The sequence below is a fragment of the Triturus cristatus genome, chromosome 7 (assembly GCF_964204655.1).
Source record: "Triturus cristatus chromosome 7, aTriCri1.1, whole genome shotgun sequence".
NCBI lineage: Eukaryota > Metazoa > Chordata > Amphibia > Caudata > Salamandridae > Triturus > Triturus cristatus.
The window spans coordinates 1,654,790,970-1,654,813,370 of record NC_140590.1 but is presented as its reverse complement, the minus strand read 5'-3'; the positions used below and the strand labels follow the sequence as shown (position 1 = coordinate 1,654,813,370).

Below are 22,401 nucleotides of genomic sequence, written 5' to 3'. Positions count from 1 at the left end.
CACCGATACAGTCCCCTCAACAAGGACAGGATATAGCCAGGATTAATTCAGGAGGTCGTGGAGGTCCTCGGGAGCCTCGCACCTACGCGGCCATCTTGGTTGCGCGCTAGGCTCCTCCCCCACATATAGATAGTTATATACTCTTACACACATATACACTGCGTTTCACATATGTGGTTACTGACACATGTACAACTGAGATATACATTCAATCACTAACACACCCATACATACACTCACCCAACCATACAGTCCATCACAGATGCACTCTTAAAAACATGCACCCACTGAATCACCCACTCACACATCTAGTCACAGAGTCACACACACCCTACCCACACAAACACTCAGGCACCCATACAGATACTCAGACAACCAATCAATAACCCATATAGACACCCATATAGACACTCATATAGCTATTCACAAAACCATGCAGCCACTTATACACCAACACACAGACACATACAGACATTCACACAGTTTAGTCACTAGTCTGCAGTAAGATACATTTAATGACTCACTTATAGACTCAGTTACGCACCTAGAAAATCATCCAGTCACACACTTGTACACCCACTTATTCTTCAACAGGCCTTTCCCTATATATATTAAACATAATAAAACTGTTCAGAAACACATACTCAATGGATGATGTCATCAGTGATGTCATCAGTGATGTCATCAGTGATGTCACTGACCATGTTATGAGTGATGTAATATGTGACGTCATCAGCAGTGCATTGCGGGGGCGCGAGTTATAGTTAGCTGAACTAACTATAACAGGGGAATTTCTAGGGTTTTTTACGAGGGAAATGTCCAGCTAACTATAAAACCCGTGAAACCTATGGTTTTTTCAGTTATTTTTTAAGGTTTTTTAAATGCTAATTCCTAACTATAACGTGCCTGAAACCTATGGTTTTTTCAGTGAATTTCAAAGGTTTTTTAAATGCCAATTCCTAACTATAACGTGCATGAAACCTATGGTTTTTTCAGTGAATTTCAAAGGTTTTTTAAATGCTAATTCCTATCTACAACTTATCTCTAAAGATATCATGTTTAATGATTTTGATTGGATTTGTATATTTTTCAAATTCAGTGTGTCAATTTCATTAATTATCTTTTTTTTAAGATACTTTTTTATCACCATTTTTTAAACTTATTTTTTCAATTAATTCTTTTAAAAATTAAAAATTATTATTTGAACTTAACGGGTTTCTCAAACATTTTTTGATATTTTTCAAAATATTTTTTTAACTAAATGTTCAAAACTTTATTTGATATATTTTCTTTCCATGTTTTTGGATCCGCGCACCCAACGCGAGAGGAACTGTGCATCCAACGCGATAGGATGCGTGCACCGTGCGCGCATTTCCCCGTGATTTTTTTTTTAAAAAAGGGGGCCCCAGGGGGTCCTTCTGGGACCCCCTAAGCACCTCTAGAGGGTCAGAGTATTTCCACTCTGCCCCCTTTATATGTTTTACACACTTATTCCCCTTCCATCTTCTGCCTCGCTTCTACCAAGGCAGAAAATGGCCGGCAACAGTTCCTGGTTTCGAATGTAGAGGTACACTCGACAGCCAATTAGCATTCAGCACGCGATCGGGAAGGTGCGTGCTCGGTTCGGGGAGGGTGCGCTTACGGTGCGGGTAGGGTCCGTGGATCCTCCCCGGCCATAGATATATCTATCTTTTTCACTCTAATTTTCTCAGGAACTACTGAACAGATTCACACCATATATGCAAAAGGGTCCGAACTGAGGACTACCTCTTTGCCAAATTTGGTGTCATTCCGTTCAGCGGTTCGGGCTGTAGCTGCGACAACAGATCCTATGGGAAATTGCATGGGGAAAACGCGTTTTGGGACCCCCCTTTTTTCTCGGCCCCCGCTTGACAGATCACCGCAAAACTTTCAAGGTAGGAGCGGAGCGGAGCTGGCCAAAAGTTTGGAAAATTTCGCGAAGATTCATCAACCGGCGCCAAAGATATTCCCAATAGAATGTTGCGGATTTCCTATGGAAAATAGGTCGCCAGTAGATAATATATATTAAATATATATATATTTGAGTTCAACCTAATGTTAAAAATTGTACATATATAACAATTAATTTACTTTAGGGTGAATTTTTTAAAATAAATATTTTTAAAAAGAATTTTATTTTAATATAATATATTTCAATTAATTAATTACATTTGAATTCCAAATTATCGTTACTAATTGTTTTTTAAAGTTTCAAATATTTTAAAAGCTCTGTCTACATTACCATAGGGAGAAGCCCATTTTTGTGGTTTCATGGAGGATCACAAACAGTTCAAAAATACTTCTTACTACATCATTATCTAATTCATCATCAAAACAATTTATAAAGTGCAAGTGCAAATTCCAAACAGGGCAAAATATAAAACAACACAGATATACTTTAACATCGCAAAGGAGCAAATATATCAATTCCAACATTATTGTTGTTTCATAATAGAAGCTAATATACAATTTAAGAAAGTGTTGAGAGCATAGATTTCGTTCTCTAAAATACCAAAACACAAATCAAGGTGCTGTCTGCGAACTGCGATTTCAAAAGTGTCAAGTGCAAAAATATTCTTTCTCTAAAGTGCTGATGCAGAAATCAAAGTGCTAAATACTAGGTACATAACTATCCGCATATAGATATATATACTTAAAGTGAAAATGTTTCCCACTCTAGAGACAGCTGAATACTTTTCCAAACTCCTATACGCTTATTATCATCTTATTTCAAACCTGTATAAATGGGGCAGAGTATTTCCATATTCTTTTTTAACAAATCTTTTTATTAAACAAACATCGGTAAATGGTACATTACAGAGGACCAGGTAGTTGACACTTCACAATACGCATGAATGGAAGGATATACAGACAGTACATATGAGAGGAACATCACGGAGAAATAGGGTCATCATGCTCTACATTCCGAGGTGGTGTACAGATCTCTCCTCTATAAATATTCCATGGGTCCCAGATACGTGACCACTTCTTAGGGCACCCCCTTGCCAAATACACTGTCTTTTCTCTGAACATGCACCAATCGAGGTTTCTTTCTCAGGCTTCTAATGTGGGTGGATGTGCTGCCCCCCAGAGTTGAGCGATGTTTCTTTTTACCAACATGAACCCTAGAGTGGCCCATTGTTGTGTCTGAGAAGTGTTTAAATCCGTGGGCTCCCAGACAGTATTTCTAGATTTTTGCGAAGCTTCTACCTTTCTGAACTCGCTTTGCATAGAGCTGCTCCCTTAAATATACCTTATTAACCTTTTCTACCCACATATGCAGCTTTGGATATTCAGCAGATTTCCGTTATGCCGTAATTATCGCCCTTACCAACCACATTGCTATATACCACCAATGCCGGACTGAGACGGGGCTAATACCCAAATGTTTTGAGCAGCCCAACAAAACAGCATTCGCATCCGCCGAATGCTATTTCCCAAGAGAGCTCCACAGCCCTCTCAGTACCTCTTCCCTAAAAGGTTGAACACTTTTATATTCCCAAATAAAGGGTGCCCAGTTCGGTGCATCGAGGACACTGCTCAAATATATTAGCATTTCATTTCAGCAGCAAGCCAGGAGTGCAATGCACCATCCATTGGGAATATAGTTGCATTTTACAAAAATTGGAGATGCATAATACTCTAAAATTAAGGGCCAAAACTTCCAGCCACTGAACCTGGGTTAAGTTCACCCTATTCTCTTGTGATCACTTGGCTTGCGTACTTAGGTACCGGGTCTAAAAGGTAGTTCCCTCAGCCATTTTACCCATTGAGACTGTTTTGTACAAACCTGAACTTAATGAAAGAGAGCCCCAAGTACCTCCTGGGTTGTTTGAAGGTGCAGTGTGACTGGAGTTTCTTTACGATAGGCGTAATCTGATAATATACTAGCTTATCCTTCCTCCAAAAGTTCAGAAAAAGAAACTGAGCATTCTCCCAAGAAATCAGGGCCTCATTCCACACCCAGTATCCAACTTTCCCCTAACTAAGGGGCATATTAACAAGGCGGAGCTATAAAATTATCGCCGCTTTTGCGGCCGTTTTCGGCCGTAAAGCGGCGATAATTTTATCGCCTTATCAGCAAAGACACACTATTGTGTGTTTTGCTGACTTAGCGCCTGTTTCCAGCACGCCTAACTTTGCATCGCTAATGAGATGCAAAGTAGGTGTGGCTGTGAAACCAACCAGGGAAAATATCGTGAAGGCAGCTTCGCGATATTAACAGGGAAGGGTAGCGATAATTTAAATTGTGTTAAGTATGCCTTAACGCAGGAATTTAACGTCTGTTAAATTCCTGACTAAGGCATACTTAACATGGGGGGTGGATTCTGGGGCTAAGACCACAGGCCCTTTCATCTAGGATAGCGCCGTTTTCCACCATGGAAAACGGCGATATCCACACTATCTCTGGAAATTTTATCGCCTCGACAATGCGCGCTGTTGATAACGCGTCAACCGGGCGATAAATTCCAGAGATAGCCGGCGATAAATAAGCAAGCGCTAAGCGTGCTTTGCGATATTTATCTCCGGCCCTTGTTAATATGCCCCGAAATTTCTCCAATTTCAAAGCTACCCCTTTCAGCTGCAAAGAACACCAATTATGAATAGGACTTTCAGCATGAATATTTGGAACTTGTGACCAGCAAAACAATTGCTTCTGCTTAGCTCTACAAGCTCTGAGTGTGCGATACCCAACCTTTTTTGGGTTCTTCTCCAAAGGAATATTGGGATTTAAGAAAGAATGACGTTTCTTCAGCCATGGCACCAAGAAAAGAATTATCAAACGTTTTTCACCTGTTCAGAACAGCATAGCCTAGCATAGTTCAGCAAATGGGCATTATATTTATGCAGATTCCATCCCCTAATGTGAGGGTGTAAAGACATGGAAGCCTACTTTTTGCAGTAACCTTACACTCAGAAATGATGACGAGACAAAAGAAGCAAATTTACTACAGAGTAAAAGAGTACATTTATAGGTGTAGATTTGCTCATGTGCAAATTGACCTTTGTGAATAGACCCCTCAGATACTTGAGTTACATGGCAAACCTTTCCCTGCACAATGTTCATACTTGGCAGACTACGGTTGTACCTGAAGAAACTGTGCCTATTTCCCTGAATATTACTCTGGCACTGCACACAATATTTATTCTAACTGCAGCCTATGCAGCGAGTTCACCCCATACTATTCCTGCAATGGGCTGATCAATATGGAGCTGCAGTCCAAGATTACTTGTGCAAATGAGCTTTTTATAGGTTGAATGCTTATCAGCTGAGAAGCCTGACCTCTGACCGCGCATATCAAAACATGAATGGAGCCACCAGAGCGTTGATAATGATCCAGGCTTCTTGATGTGGGGGAGACCTGAGGAAACAAAGGCCAGCACACAAACCACGATTTAATAGGAAGAAATCAATCAGAGAGTAGGGTCTGCTTCACCAAACCTATTCAAGTAATATATTCTAAAGAATATGTGTCAGATCTTAAGGTTTGCAAATAATTCATTAACACTGTCTCTCATCTCCTTGCTCTGACTGTAGAGGTGTGAGAAGTACTGCTACACACTAGTGTCTCAATAGGAAGGGTCTTAGCTCCTTCTTCTGTAGTATTTACTACTAGGAGGTGGTGTTTACGTTCTCTGCCTGTCTAGTAGCATTATACCACTAGGTGTTAGTGACCACAGACTTATAGGACTTCTTCTGTCAGCAGAAAAAACAAAACCAGCAGGGTTATTTGCAAATGGGCAAACAAAAAGTGCAGAGGAAAAAAGCACACAGACACTGTATTAAAATAGGATGGGGTCTGGACTAACAATCTAGTATGTAGAGGGTTTAGGTCACAGTACTGAATGACAGTGTTAGGAGGGTGAATGTATTGCATGTGCATATACCTGTTAGCCTCTCCAGATGCTAGCGAGGGTGGGATATGTGCTCATCTCCCTAGTGATAGTTTGGTGACATGATGACTGCATGGGTGGGGCCTTGTTGCCATGGAGACCAAAGCGGGTGCCTCACTGGCCGGGTGAATGGATGGACATGCCTGAAGTCAGCTTGGATCACAATGTTCTGGAAGAGCTGAGCTGAATGAGAGTTGGAAGTTAAGGGACAATCTTCTGAGGGGGACTGGTGCTTCACACCCCACAAGATGGGGCAGAGCTTCACCTTATTCTTAGGTTCCAATCAGTTTTACGGGATTTGTAAACATATATCAATATCAAGAACTATCGGTTCCAACAATTGAGACATTTATTTTCCCATCTCAAGTGGTCACATTTCTGCAACCATTAATCTGACGTAGCACACAATTGAAACAAAGACAGCTATAGGCATTTAAAAGAGTCTCTTTCCTTCGCCTCGCCGTGAAGCGTGATTCAAAGGTTGGTCGCACACTGCTCGTCACACCAGCAAGTTGCCCCAAGGAACTGTGGTAGATGTAGTGGCGACGGCGAGTACGCCTATGCCACGATGTATGTAAAAAAGTATGTGTTGCATTAGCCATCCCTGGACACGTGTTTAGAGATAGTTGCCTCTCGTCAGCAGGGAGCAGGTCCTTTACACTGACCTGCTCCCTGCTGACGAGAGGCAACTACCTCGAAACACGTGTCCAGGGATGGCTAACGCAACACATACTGTTCTTTATACATCGTGGCATAGGCGTACCCGCCGTCGCCACTACATCTACCACAGTCCTTTGGGGCAACTTGCTGGTGTGACGAGCAGTGTGCGACCAACCTTTGCCTCGCCGTGAAGCATCCGGAATCCGCTTGCGCACCATGGCAGCTACCATTGTTTTAGTCTTTTGCACAGAAGCACAGAACTGCTCTTCATATTTTCCAAAACACTTTATTTTACACCATTATACATCAACCATACTTAAGAACGTCCATAGTTTTAACAGTGACAATTTATATGAATAGGATTGTGTAGTACCTAATGAGATATAGAATTGGGTATTTGGCATCCAGGAATAATAAGGATACCTTATTACAGATTTTATTTCTGCTGGAAATATAAAATGATAATAAGCTGGAAGGGCATTGGTGTCCCAGAACAACCTTTGGAATGAACATCAAGACAGCTTTGGCTAAGTTTGCACAAAAGACATGATCCACAAGAGGTCAGAAGCCAGTCGATCAGGCAACAATTAAGATTTTCTCCCAGGAGGCAGCCATCCAGTCCAAAGAACAAAGCCACATCACTTCACTTAGATCCTTTATAGTCCCAAATGAGGCTTAATATATATAGTTCATCAATGTCAGGAAAACCTGCTCTTTAAATGAACAAATGTACGTTTCATCCTCCATTTCTTCACTTATTTTCAAAGCTTCCTTTGAAGTTACAAGCCTTATGTTTCATAAAGAATATTTATGTGAACTCTTTTTAGGTACTTTACTTTTGCAGTGAATTAGTAAAAGTATTATACACCAGTGGCTTCAATATCTAACTAAAACCACCTAAATTCTTCTATTAATACAGGCAGGCTGTGACATTAGATCTTTTTTGTTGCAAGCAAATTAAAACTGTTTTTCAATAGAGTCTCATGGTTGTATTCAGAATTTTTCAGGAAATATCTACTGGGAAGTTGACAGTGATGGCATTTGTGGAATTATAGATCCAGTTGCCAATCTCACAAAAAAAGAACGTAATGGATAAAGAAGTGTATTTTGAGTTAGGGGAGTGTCAGGGGTGTTGGAAGGGAGCCAGGCATAAATCAGGGTCCCCCAAAGTCGGCCCTGGAGGGCTTGTATCCATGCCAGATTTTTCAGATAACTACATTTATCTAAATGGCGATATGCTAAAACTCTGCCATAAATGGCGAACTTCTGCAGTTTGCACATGGCAACAGCATGGTGGGTCTTACTATGAAAAAAGACTAGCCCGCAAACAGAAATAATCGTTCTGCTCATCCATGCATAATCCACAAGGAAACCAGAGAGCATTTTGGGGTCTATCATTGGTTATGAAGTTATATATTTCCTCCATTACAATGATAATTTGTGCTGTTTGGATCTGATCCAACATTGTTTATGCTGTGGTAAAACAACCTTACTCAAAATGCAAACATGCAAATGAACCTGCTCTTGTGTGAACTGCTCCTTTGCAGTTGGCAGCTCTTCTTATCCGAAACGTGGGGAATTGTTTTATGTAGGTAGCTGTGCTGCAGTATGCAACTGGTTTATGTAAAGCGCTGTGATAGACAGCTTGTCTTGTTCGTGCTACAGAAAACCACAAACATAAGTCAGTGCAGCACACAATAACCGTGACAGCTGTGATGTCCGAAGTTAGATCAAGTTTCAGACCTGCTATGGGCTCAAAGTATTATTAAGCAGCAGGGAGACCTGTAGGCAAATATGTTCTTGTGGTCTTTAGTTTATTTCTTCAGAGTTTTAGTTCAGTTTCAGTGTTTTTGTGCTTCTCCTTGACCTTGTCATCACCAGTTTCCAAACGCAGAATAAACTTAGAGTAAGTATTCTGGACTTGTTTAGTTCATTTCTATAAGTGGAAGGCACCCATATGGTCCCAGTGCTTGTAGAAACATGAATAAATTAATTTTGAGGAACAAGGTAGAGTCAGTCCCCTTATACTCAGAGCTTCAGCTTACCCTCTCGCTGCTGTATATAAAGCAGCCTTCACTTAGGTTCTAACATTAGAGATTTACTCACAGTCTTAAGGGTAGTACATGTTAAGAAGATCTTTGTAGCTCTTGAGCTGATTCTTCTGCGGCATGTCCAACAAAGTATTGTGTCGTTGTTCCAGGTGAGAACCAAGCCCATGTCCTCAGACATGTATAGGAACCAATGCTTTTCTAAGGCACCCTGGACTTCCTGTTTGGAACAGCACTCTTGGGCCTTTGAGCCCTATCCTAGAGCTCACTGCCCGCTGGCTCGTCATCATATATACTCCGGGATGATTGGGTCATGTTCAACTGGAAGTCAAGGTGGGAGCATGGAACAAGCAACCACTGGATGAATGTCTTGTCATGTGTGGGGACAGGTTGATGTGGAAAACATGACATATTCTTCTGTTTTGTGACTTTTTCTGGTTTTGGAAGTCCTGGCTGTAGTAGTTCTAAAAGCTAAAGGAGTGAGTTCAGGCAAAGCAGTTATGATTAGTCATTCGAATATTAAGAACTCGCGTGCAACCTGGCACTTTAGCTCCAACAAACATGCTGTATCATGTGTGCTATATAAATGCATTATCAACTATAAAATCACAAAAACTGCAGCATCCTTGTTAACATAATGGTTTTTTGGAAGGTGGAGAAGCCTCAATCTTTCCAAGCCCTATAAACTCCTCTTGTAGGCCCTTGATCCATGGCATGTTAAAGTACTTATTGTAACTTTTATTGAGAGCATTTTGACAAATAGTAAAACAGAGTCACTTTCTTAATCTGTGTGCTCTTTTCATATGGTTTGGGGTTTCCATCCATGAATTGTGAAGGTTGCTGGATTGAGTTTGGTCAGTGGATATCTTTAAATGGGTTGTATGCCAGACTATTAGGAGAACTACATTGTTGTACAAAAATATCACAGCCTACGTACAACTACAAAAGCATTGTGAAGGAAATAAGTATAATAATATATTTGCTACGATTAATTCCACATATATGTCCTTTCAAAGGTAAGTATATCATCAAGGTGCATATACATGGAGGCAGGTATAGCAAGTTCCTACTCATCTATACATTCCTACCTTCACAACATTTTTGGAGCTGATATTCAGGCCACAATAGTTTGTCTAATGAGGCCTCTATGTGGTTTTTTGTTAGAAATCAATTTAAATGTCTGGTTACATAAAGGTTTTAGTAGGTTAATGTGAAACTATAGGGAGCCTGATCTAGGAGGTAAAGATATTTTTTGAGTGGTGTGTGACATATTTTACTTGCCAGCGGTAGGTTGAACGGCATTGTGCAGCCTGTTTAGATTGTTGATCTGTTTTCATTATCCAGGTGAGCATCACCCTGTCAATGAAGATTTGGGTGGGGGGGCTGTGCAGCTCTTTATAGTCACCCACTATCTTTTTATTATTGCTTTATATCTAATATGGAAGACAAATGATGCATTCAGGTCCATACTTTGCAATGAGGCACTTGCCTTACAAGGAGCCAAGTGTATCCCTCATTCCAAGTTAAGGGCTAAATTCTTGTCCATGTGTAAAACAAGAGACCGCACGGGGATCAGAATTGCGAGTTGTGTGATAATGGCATTTACTAAGCCCAGCTTGTAATGAGAACCTGTTAGTACAACAATTTTTCTTTAACTAATATGAAAATATAAATGGTATGGGTATGAAATAATATTTGCGAACCCAGTTCTGAGAAAATATAAAGAAACCAAACAATAAGGAATAAGAATAGTGCCATATTTGAGTGCTGTGCTTTACTGTTTTGCAAGCTTTACTGTTTGGTCTGATTTTACATTGTATAAATTGCATTTGTTAATTGATTGACAGCGTGAATCAGTGTCACCCGCACTCTCCACCTTGCTTAGAAGCAGGGCTTAAATTGTGCGGATGGTTTCCGGTGCTCTGCACTGGCTCTTAATTGTCAGCACCGGCTCTAGTGACAGTCCATCAATATGGTGGCGCTGTCTGTTTAATTTTGAGATGAGCACAACAACCATGTTTATTAAGTCAATATACATTGAAAATGAATGATACCAGCCTCTCGTGCCACTATTATAGCTTTGTGTGGCCTGAAATAGTCTGAATTGTCACACTTGCAGGAGTGCGATGGTTGTTATGTTATTACTGCTGCTCGAAGGGTATGGGTGGTGCCGGCTACAGTGGCCTTCTGAAGAGGGACCTGACACTTAACTTTTAACAAATTAAACACTGTTATGAAGTATAAGAAAGTGCGCACATACGTAGGACGTGGACGCCATGCTTGAGGGACTGCACGCGGCTGGGCTCCACGGACATGCTGAGAACGGTCTGCTGACCTCCAATGGTGCACACCTGGCTCTCCTGGTGCGCCTGCTTGAACATGACGATTAGCTGGTTTGCGATGATGGTGTTCAGGACGGAAATGACGACCATGGGGAACACAAAGGAGAGGAAGGCGTTTATCTGTGGAGAAGGAAAGACCAGGTCAGTCGCGATGGTTGATCATAATGTCTGTACACAGCAATGGTTCATTAGAGTTTAGCGACTGTTCGAGCTCAACTGCTGAGCATGAATAATTAAATCAAAACCACACAGAAAAGTATCTTATTTGGAAAACTCAATATTTCTACACAGATAATACTAACAAAATAATTTAAAACTAGGGTGCATACGAAGCAACATCTGGTACTGAAGGTGCAGTTAATCGCAGCTCTATTTTGAAGGTGTTCAAAATTATTGTCACAGTTGTTTCACACAAACAGTGTGAACAATGGAACAGACTAAGTTGAAAAGAACATATTCCCAGTAGAATTGTATGAAATTGGATGCAAGGACTACATTGCTTTTAGCTAATAGAGACAAAGTCAAGAACGTCCAGTCTGTTGGGGTCTTGTCGATGTTTCGGCCCTGCAGCGTCTGTCCGATGGTCATCATCAGGGTTGTGGAAGCATAGAATAGCACTGCAACACGATTCACTTTTTTTTTATTTCCAGGAAAAATTGAGTATGGTGAAGATTGCAGAAAACGTCAGTGAAAACCAGTGGTACTCTGAAGGCAGCACGCCATAGTCTTTGCATAGGAAGATGGGAAATGGTGGAAATATTTCCTGTAGAAACCAGATAAGGGTCATTGCCATTGCGGCAATAAGGCAACCCACCCTATCGATTCACCCAAATACTTGAAATAGTGGCGGTAGCTTCACACATCCTTTGACCTCCTATTACATCATTTCATTTATTGCTTGTTTCACCCATTGCCGATCAGTAGCCTCTTATTTGCTTCTGAAAGGCTACGGGAAGAGCAATGAGTGAGAACTATTGAAAGTAAAAATGCCTCTTAGTGTCCAGTTTCTCTCACTGCGTTCATGGCCCCTGAGACCGGGTGTAGCAAGGGCTGTGCCAGGGGCACTGAATGTAAACCAGAAGCAGGAGCTTCTACATCTGGCTGTTCCTGGCCCCTGTTCTCTTATTCTACCAGTGTGCCCTCTTTTCCAGAACCTGTCAGCGGTGTAGCTTGGTCAGTAACATGTGGGGGTGGGATGTGAGCTTCAGATTTCCCAACAATCACACTGGCATATCTTGTTAACATACATTATCTGAGAAGCAGAGCATCAGGGGGGTTTAAGTGGCAGTGGAAAGGGAGAGCAATGAGGATTGCTAGCGGTACTTAAAACTAAATATTTTGGAAAATAACCCACATTTTTTAGAACTGAAAAACAGAGAGGAGAGAGAGAGCGTGTGTGTTTTAGTCTGTGTGTGCATATGAAACCCTAAGGGAATCCGACAGACACCGCACCATACCTGATTGAAAGCACCTGCTCCTAACTACTTACCATCGAATACATTTATTAGGGAGTGTAACGCCCCAAACACCTCCCCTGAAGCTATGCTCCTGGAACATGTAGATCGCATCCCTATCTTCCCCTATGGGTGGATTATACAAACCTTTTCTCCATTAACCACAAAGAGATGGGGGCACACCGGCCAAAGTTTAAACAGTCGGTCAGTACCTACTCTACTGATGAAGTAATGCTAATTATATACTTTCTATAGAAAGTATGGGACCCCCTTCTTGAAATCAAGGGGCAACAGAGGGAGTTATTTTACCAGGCTGACAGGGGAGGCTCCTCTGCTATGGCGGAGGAGTGTCGCCCCCCTACCAGCACTTTTAAAGGTGTGAAAAATTAAACAATAATAAAATGGGTTTAACCCCTTCCATGCTTATGACGAGCCCAACTCGTCATGAGTCACAGTGGAGCTGTGCTCATGACGAGCTGGGCTCGTCATAACGGCCGCAGTCTGCCCACGCTCGATTGATTCTCCGCCTGTGCCGGCGAATTAATCAGTGGGCGGAGTCGTGATGAGCCCAGCTCGTCATGAGCACAGCTCCACTGTGACTCCTGACGAGCTTGGCTCGTCACGAGCGCCGTGGCGCCGCAGCCCTCCCCCTCCCCCCCCCGCCGTGGGGGAATTACCTCCGCGGCGAAGGGGTTAAAACCCGTTTTATTATCATTTCATTTTTCCGTGTGCCGAGGCTTGGGGGTGGGGCCAGGATGGTGATAGGCTGGGTGGGGAGTGCTGGGCACTGCCTTCACAGTGCATGTGGGTTTTGCCACCCATCTCAGGCTGGCCAATCCCACATGCGCCGTTACGCTCTCTCCAACCCCAGCTACATTGCTGGGGTTGGAGAGGGTAGGCACAGGCTCCCAGTCTGTCCTTGAGCACAAATCATCAGAGCTCGGGCCAGTCCTGAAGCGTCTCCCATGATGAGAGCAGCTTCAGGATTGGCCCCAGGGTAGGCTAGGAGCTTGTGGTGGCCCGGCAGTGGAAAGGGGAGGTCAGCAGAAGAGCGCAATGCAATCAAGGACGGCACAGGCAAGTTATTATTTTTTTTTTTCCATTTGTCTCCGTGTTCCCCCATTCCCCCTACCCCCGACCTCCTCTCCCACCCACCACTTTTCCCCGACACGTGCCGCTGCTGCAGGCTGAATCTTTGGAAGGTCAGATGCCAGAGAGGCATATTATTCTGTATTTCCCTTTGCATTTTCACTTTAGGTTACAAAATAAATCTGGAGAAATGATCAGACCAACCTCAGCACAAACACCGGAAGCAGCAGAACAAGCTTCCGTCATCACAGACAGAGCAACAACACAATCAGTATCAATTCATCCTCTCCAAAGAATAATCATGAATAAAGTCATGTGTGCCATCCAGTGCTTAGCCAGTATAAACAGCCTTTGGTTTTTCAACACTTGTTTTGTTGTTTGCTTTGGTGAACTTTATTTTTGAGAAGCTTCCGACCCTCAACAATATTACAAATAAACCTCAGCTAACAGTAAAAATAGTTTTGTCCTCACCAAGCACATTTTGCAACAGTGGTCTCTGGCACTGAAGGGAATTACTTTGTGTGGCGTGCTTTTTGTGAACTCGCAGATTGCCACCATTCACAGTGAAGTTAACCAATGGCTGAGGTGGGATGACGCATTTCTCCATGGGGTGTACTCTAATGGGTGAAATTAAGGTGGGAGTGCTGGCTGAAAGCCCAACAAGTATATTATCTGTATAATTTTAGTAACATCAAAAAGTCCTAAAATGTAAGTGCATGGGCGCAAAGTTTTTCCCTGGAGCGTGATGCTAGCATTGTCAAATGCTGGGGTTGCTCAATACCAAGGCTGCCAGATCTTGATTCCACATAATGCCCCTTTCTTCCACCACCTACACTTCCTGTGTCTTTATATCACTCTAGTAGTTTTTTTTTCACCCTCTGTGCCCATTTCTCACTGTATTCCTACTTTTCCTTCCCTTTTTTCTCCCATTTTAGGTTGAAGCCTACCAGACAGCGCAGCTATCTGGTTTGGTAAAAACTTCTTGGGGACAGTCAGAAAGCTTCCCTGGGTACGCGCTCCTCCCTTTGCTTACTTTTGACTTTGTTGTTTTGTAATTCACAGTTGCTTGCTTTCTATTTGCTGGCTTTATTTGTTTTAGGCTGTCCAGCTTGAGTAAATCCCTCCGTGGAGCTTAGCCTATTTATTTTATTCGCCCACAAGTGCTGGCCTTCTGTAAACAAGCCTCTAACTCTTGTTCTTAATCGTGTCCTGTTTGCTCTGCATTCAAAGACAGAGGTCAAATGCCAGGTTCTGTTTTCCATGGGAGATTGGTGTTTACTTTTCTTTATCAGACTTCATGGAGGATTTTTGTGACAATCTTGCTTGGAAAGGAAAAGCATTTGTCTAGAACAAAATACAATTTAAATATGAACTCCACTCGATGCCACTCCATTCTATGACCACACCGAACCACTCCACACCTCTCTCCTCTACGCCGCTCATTTTTAGCCATGCTGAACGGGTGTAAAACAAGGCTGAAACACATTGGCAAAGCCAATAGCTCTTGCATAAGTGAGACCTATTGGCTTTGTCAATGCTTGTTTCCTTTTCTGCCTTTCTCTTGCTTGCGCTTGGTCAAAAACTGATGATGAATAATAAGTCCTAAACCCCCTAAATAAGTGCCACCAACGACTGGCACAAATTAAGCACTCGGGGAGCCATGTATTGATGACTGGTAATATTTCTGAAACCACTGGGCCTGCGTTTTGTCTGGTTTGGTCACCTGTCTACAGAGTTAGAAACAGACTTAAGAGTTTCTGAAATACAATAACTGTCTGAAGGAAGGGAACAGTTCGGAAGCTCTCTGAATGCATCTATAAATTACGACCAGGAAATTATGTTTTCTGTTAGTGCATTCGACCGTTTCCAGCCTCGCCTCGCAGATCTCTCTTTTTGCATGAACGCACTGCCTTATCCTCAAAGTTTCGACAAGAAAATTGAACAGCCCTTTGGGAGTTTCAGCACTTGTATCTGTAATTCTAAAGAAAAGAACAATTTAATACGTTTTCTGGCCCTGGAATAATCTTACGCGCAGTTCGCCGCCTTTCGATTAGTATGGCGTTTTGCTTTATTAGCTAAGAAAAGATGGATGGAGCCATCTGTTTTTTTCCTTTTTTCCTGCTGTGCAGCGCGTCATCAGTTTACTTCGTCTGGCTACTTTTGTGCCAACCGGGGCTCTTTTTATGCTGGTGTCTTTTGAATGATCAGAGCGAGGGCCGGGTCTTCAACAAGTTTTTGCACTGGAGGGGTTTGGTTCTTAGAAAATAATATGTCTGCAAGCATTGTGATATATTTGTAATTTAGTGACTGGGTAAGTACTGCAAAGTAAGTGCGTGGTTATCATTTTCACCAGAAGTCGGAGGCTGTGACAAAGCAAGGGTGTCATGGACCATCGTGCAAGCAAAGAAAATGTCACCCCACCAGCCACAGTTCGTCAGCAGAAGATAGCCATATCTGGGGTCCACAGAGCCCCTAACAACCATGGATCCCAGTGGCACTGCACCAGCTGTACTATTATTAGCCACATTCCTAATCAGATTACAGTGCTTAATGTGTTAAAAAAAAAAAAGAAGTATGTGCCACGGCCCTTGTCAGGAGGCTACTGCAGCTCGCGCTGACCTTTGTCCCTGCCTGTGCTGCCAATGATTGTACAAATACAACTAGCCACACTTCTACAAATGTGACAATTCAGACTATGCCGGTCCCCCAAAGCTATAAGAATGGCTTAGGGTGGGGGAAGGGGGCAGATATGTCATTTTTAACACACGTTGAAGTAATAAACAACTGCTGTTGTGCTCACCTCTAAATTAGCTAGAGAGCGACACCATGTGGCAGACTTTCATAAGTGCCAATGTTGACAATTAAGTGCTGGTGCTGAGCACCTGAAACCACCAACTCAAATTAAGCACTGAATCAGAAGCTTTCACATACTGTCCAGATTTTGGAATTCCAATGAAGTTAGCGCTAGGAAGATGCGGTTCAGTTATGTTCAGGGCATGAGAGTAGAAGAGTGAAAAACACTTTTACTGGAAGTAGTCCGATCATAGGGAGGCTGGTGAATAGAGCATTTCCATGTTCAGCTCTCAATGTTCAGTTGACTTAAACTGAGCTCATCAGATCAGATCTGGACTGAAATTGCATATGTTTCTGAGATGATAATTTTTCCTCTTCTTGGTGTGTAGGGCATGCAGAGCAACATAATGGAGAGCAGCTTTGAGAGTGGCAAAGCATGACTTGGGAAGACCTGTGACCAGAGCACTGCCAGCGTCAATTTTAGAAATAACCAAAAACCTTGACAAGCAATTTTAGGTCAACTTTGAGAAGAAAATGTCCCTTTATCAAATCAATTTAGGTTGAAACCATGCACTCTTGGCCATGGCTTTGATATGAGAATCTATGTGAAGTCGGGAATAAGAGGTAATGGGCCTCATGTAGGTAGCTAAATACCGGTCGGTAATGGCCGAAATTCAGTAAATATCCCATTACCGACCGGTATTTAGGCATTTGAGATGTAGGAGGCATGATTTAAGGATTCGGTAATTTACCGAATCGGTAAGGGATCGGTAAAATACCGAATCGGTAAAATACAGATTCGGTAAATTACCGAATCCTTAAATCACATGTAGGGAGCACTCAAGTGAGTGAATTTCAGTAGTAAGGATTCGGTATTTAACACCAACTACAGGTTGATGTTAAATAACGAATACCTTTCAAAAAGCTAAATTTGGCTGCTTTAAAAGTGCCATGTGGCAGACATACATGCCCTTAGGGCATGTATGTGCGCCACATGTGCACACATGCACGAATCAGGGGTGCAACAGGGTGTCAATGTGACACCCTGCCACCCATGATTATGCTTCCCCTATTACCGATTCGGTATTTAGCGAATCGGTAATAGTAAATGGCTTCCCATTCATTCCTATGGGCCTCCAGGCCCATAGGAATGAATGGGAAGGGATGCATTATCACCGAATCGGTAAATACCGATTCATAAATACCGATATTTACCGAATCGGTAATAATTACCGATTGTTTACCTACATACTATTTACCGATTCATAAATACAGAATCGGTAAAATTCGCTATTTATGAATCGGTAAATAGTATGTTACCTACATATGGCCCAATATGTAGGGATTTAGCAGTGGTGACAATATCTGTGTCAGATTCTAGAGATCAGAGGGGCATATCATCAAGCCGAATACGGCCGCTTTAGCGGCCCTTTTCGGCCGAAAAGCGGCGATTTTTTTAACGCTCAATCATCAAGGGCACGCTAACGTGTGTTACCTTGAGTAAGGAGCCCTTCAAACGCCACTTTGCATGTCAGCGATGAATATCGCTAATGACATGCAAAGTAGGCGTTCCCTTGAGGAAATCGGCGTGGACACAGCAGCGCAATATTATCAAGCCACGAGGAAACCCACGTTAAAATAAAATAAACGGCGCTAACCACAGTTATCGCGGATTTGCTACGCCTGCTTTGTAACTGACTTAGCCATACTTATTATGGCAGGTGGATTGTGCGACTGAAGTCTTAGGGGCATATCATCTAGGAAACGCGATAAATATCGCATTTCCCGCTTTCCGCGATTTTGTTTCACGCCACTATCGCAGGATTTAATCGCCATGGAGATATGCCTTGGTAATAGCGTGATATCTCGGCAATTAAATCCAGCGATATGCGGCGTTAAACAGAATCGCGGAAAGCGGGAAATGCGATATTTATCGCGTTTCCTAGATGATATGCCCCAGAATTCCTAAAGACAGACGGAAAGAGTCTTGCTGCTATATTCAGGGGTGAGAAAGAGAAATCTGTTTTTTAGTGGATTGAGCTTTGGTTTCTCCTGTGCCTTCCATGTCTGCACCTTAGCTGCATAGGTGTGCAGGGATAAAACAATTTTCTGCAGTTGATCCTCAGGAGCCACATCAGATTGACTGGTGGAGCAGTTACATCCAGTGTGAGGGTGCAACTCTGGCCAAGGACAGTGAGTGTGACATAGAGGGGGTGGGACAGAGGAGGGGAGCTCTAAAGTGGTGAAAGTTTACAGTGTTCAGGTATGAGAAAAGAGGAAGAAGGAAGGAGGAACTGCGAGATCACATGCAAAAATGGGGTGGAGAAGGAGGATGGCAAGAGCGTTGAAGTTAATTAGGGACAGTCGGGGTAGCAGTTCCTACATCTAGCTTGCCCTTTAGTGTCCCTGACATTACCCTTAGTGTGCCATATCTCGATGGTGTTGAGGGCACTGCTGGATGGAAGAGAAAGAAGACAGGTCTCTTAGAGTCCTGCTACTCTGTGTAGATTGCACATATGGTGTTCCCTTGCCACTCAGATGCAAATAGAATGCAGTGGAAGATAGGAAGCATGGGTGGTGGTAGTGGTGGTGGATAAAGATGCATAAATAGATGGGTAAGAAGAGGGACAACAAAGGAATGAAAGAATGTCTATAGGCGTCTACTTATGCCATGTGCAGTCTTGCCATTAAGGTCAGAGGTGCCCTTTTCAGGAGTGTTGGGTCCATGCAGCCACAGAGCTCATTGCCAGTCCTCTCCCATCCTACCTAACTAGATCCGTGCTGATGTGGTCATGAGGCAGCGACCATTCAGTTACAGGATGTGTCTGGATTCCTAGGGCCCTTTTATGGGTGCTTAGGGTAGAAGCAGATGTTAGGTGAAGGGGAGTGGGGGTGGTACTCTGGTGCACATTTAACAAGAGAGACATGGTCTGACTCACTAGGTAGCAAATGGTGGTTTCTTACTTTTGCAGAAGTGTACCAATTGTAAGCAGAGATGTGTGTGGTGAATGGGATGTTGTTAGAAACAGAATGTGCTTCTAAGGGACCTGTTATGCACTGTGCTCTCCCCCCACCCCGACTTGCGCTTATAGGGTAAGCAGATCTTGTAGGTTAGGTCTTCTTTTGGGCGTGTCGAGGCTGGGGAGAAGGCATATGCCGTAGTCCTGCGGTCCTGGTCTAGAACCTTCATTGAGCGTTTAGGAGAAATCAGCTGCAGTTCAAGTCTATAGAAGTAACGTGCCTTAGAGCCACAAAGATGGCAAGAAAGTGATATAAAGCAATAATTCAGGTCAAAGTTTACCTGAAATAACCTGTATGCACTGTGAGTGTATTTAATATACACAATTTGTATTAATTCATCAAACAAATACTGACAATATACATCACAGTTTGTTTTAAACCACAATTCTGTATTTCTTAGGTTGTCACATCGCCTTCAGATATCTTTTCTATTCAAAAACAGACATACTTCACATATAAACAGAACATCACATTGTGATATGACATAACATCATCTCTTTGTATTTTCATTTCTTATGCTTCATCTGTAATATCCACTTAGGGCCTCATTACGATGTCAGTCGGAAAGGCTCCAAACGGCATTCGGTTTGTCCGAATCCGTGTCGGAACCCATGTTTCCAACCGATTCGGAAACATTTCGGACTAACCAATTATGATGTTAGGTAACCGTTCGGTCTTTCCGACTCGGTTCTGATCGACATTCGGAGAAAACTAGTCTGTCGGAGCCGACTCGTACAGATCTATGGACCGTCTTTCTGACCGACGCATTACGATGTTGGATTCGAAAAGCCTTTCCAACTCGGTTTGTTCGACCAGGATCGGCTGTCAGAAGCCAACTTTGGGGGCCTGTAGCAGGCCCCCCTTGAGCTGGAAGTCTCCGATTTGGGACCGTCGGGGTACCCATGGGTCCCCTCTTTCCAACCATGCACAATGTAGCAGGCACCATGGGGTGCCCGCCACAGGGTGCATGGTTTTCCGCAATCCCCCTGTTTTTCCAATTGGAGCCTAAGCTTGTTTGATAAATGAATAATGAAGATGGTGAAGTAGGTGTTTTGTTTTAATCCACCTTGTGGACGTTGATATTAGAGGTTGTTTGGAGATTATAGTTGCTCAAGATTTATTGTTTGTGCATTTCCGTTTATTTAGCGGCTCCCAGTAGCGGCTCGTGGAGGGAGTTCGGTGGGGCAGTGAGGCGGGGCGGGGGAGGGGCAGGGTGGGGAAATTTAAACACCGGAATATGGATGAACGGAGGTAAGCACACATTTAAATTAATAAAACGAATTTCGTTGCGCGCGCTGCATCGCAAAATTCATTTGGCGGCTCCTAAAGAAGGGATATTTGGTCCCCAAATGCACAGGGCGGCCAGCACAAGAAACTAAGTAGACATCACAAATGAAGAATAAGAAATGAAAATACAAAGAGATTATGTTATGTCATATCACAATGTGATGCTTTGTTTATATGTGAAGTTTGTCTGTTTTTGAATACAAAAATATCTGCAGGTGATGTGACAATCTAAGAAATGCAGTATTGTGGTTTAAAAAAAACTGTGATGTATATTGCCAGTATTTTTTCGATGAATTAATACAAATTGTGTATTTTAAACACACTGGCAGTGCATACAGTTAATTTCAGGTAAACTTTGACCTGAATTATTGCTGTTGATCACACATCAGGGAGACAGGCAGTTCCCTGACCCTGCATAGCACGCCATAACTGGAGAAAAGCAAGAATTGTTAGGTTTAAAAATTAGATAAGACAACGGTGTGTGCTATTCACTGCATTTATTGTATAAAGAAAGTGATATATGCCACTCTGGCTTTTTTGCTAATTATTTATTCAAGCATTCATTTGAGTCTTTTATAATGCACCAACATGATGCCTTGCGGCCTCTTTGGAGCACATGCATAATGAGATGGATGCAAATTACTTATTAGGGTAGTAGCCTTCACTATTGAAATTAAAATATGTTCGCCTAATATTCAGGATATGGTGTTTAGTGTTGGGTTGTTGAGGGGAGAGAGGTGTCAATTGTAGAAGCAGTTTAACCCCTTCGCCGCAGGGGTAATTCCCCAGCGGCGCGGGGGGGCGGCGGCGCTGTGCTCATGATGAGCTCAGCTCGTCATGAGGCACAGTGGAGCTGTGCTCATGACGAGCTGGGCTCGTCACATCTCCGCCCACTAATTGATTCTCCCGCACAGGCGGGGAATCAATTACGCGTGGGAGTGGCGCGACCGTTATGACGAGCCCAGCTCGTCATGAGTACAGCTCCACTGTGCCTCATGACGAGCTGGGCTCTTCATGAGCACACAAGAGGTTACGTTTGTCATATGCAGCATAATTCGGGATATTTGGTTATACTTTGGGTTTGTAGTTCTCAATCCTATGATTGCAAGAGGTGTGCAAAGTTATGAAATGTAACCCTACCAAAACTTGCATTTTCTTTACCATTATTAACTTCTCATTTTGTGAAGCTGTAAAGTTTAAATAACAAGCATTGGCAAAGCCAAACCATCTGTCTTGCAGTGTGTGACTGGCTCTGCAGAGAAATAAATGAGGTGAGGTGCCCTCAGCAGGAATAGCTGGGTGGGTTCAGTTAATGGGGTTGAATTCCTCTAGCGTGATGCCATGTCAGGACTGGAGAAGCTGCACTGCCTGCATGTGTAGTAATAAACTACTTTGCTACATCATCAAAGCCATAATGTAAAGTCAATGGCAAAGAGTAAACAGCTGCAGAATGCCATGTCCTGGTATGATCACGAGTGTTCACTACAGACAACTAGGGATTGTCTGTAGCCAGTTACAACAAGCATTGGCAAAGCTAATAGGTCGCACTCATGGAAGAGCTATTGGTTTTTCCAATGCATTTTAGCCATTTTGTACACCAACGTGGCTACTGTTCAGTATGCCTAAAAGTTAGTGGCGTAGAGAAGAGTGGCATGGAGTGGAGTGGTGTAGAGTGTTGTGGAGTGGCATGGAGTGACTCGAAGTGGAGTGGTGTAGAATTGAGTGGCATTGAGTGGGGTGTCATGAATGTTGTAGATCGGATTGTCTTCAAGTGTTGAGAAGAGGAGTGTT

General features: G+C 42.8%; 1 protein-coding gene across 1 annotated transcript in view; it reads right to left on the bottom strand.

Annotated features, from left to right (window-relative positions):
* NTSR1 (neurotensin receptor 1) overlaps nt 1–22,401 on the bottom strand; it is an 841,652-nt gene that overhangs the window by 189,268 nt on the left and 629,983 nt on the right. The window contains exon 2 of the mRNA XM_085619722.1: nt 10,885–11,086. Coding sequence (XP_085475848.1) covers nt 10,885–11,086 — 202 coding nt within the window. The remainder of the gene's footprint in view (nt 1–10,884; nt 11,087–22,401) is intronic.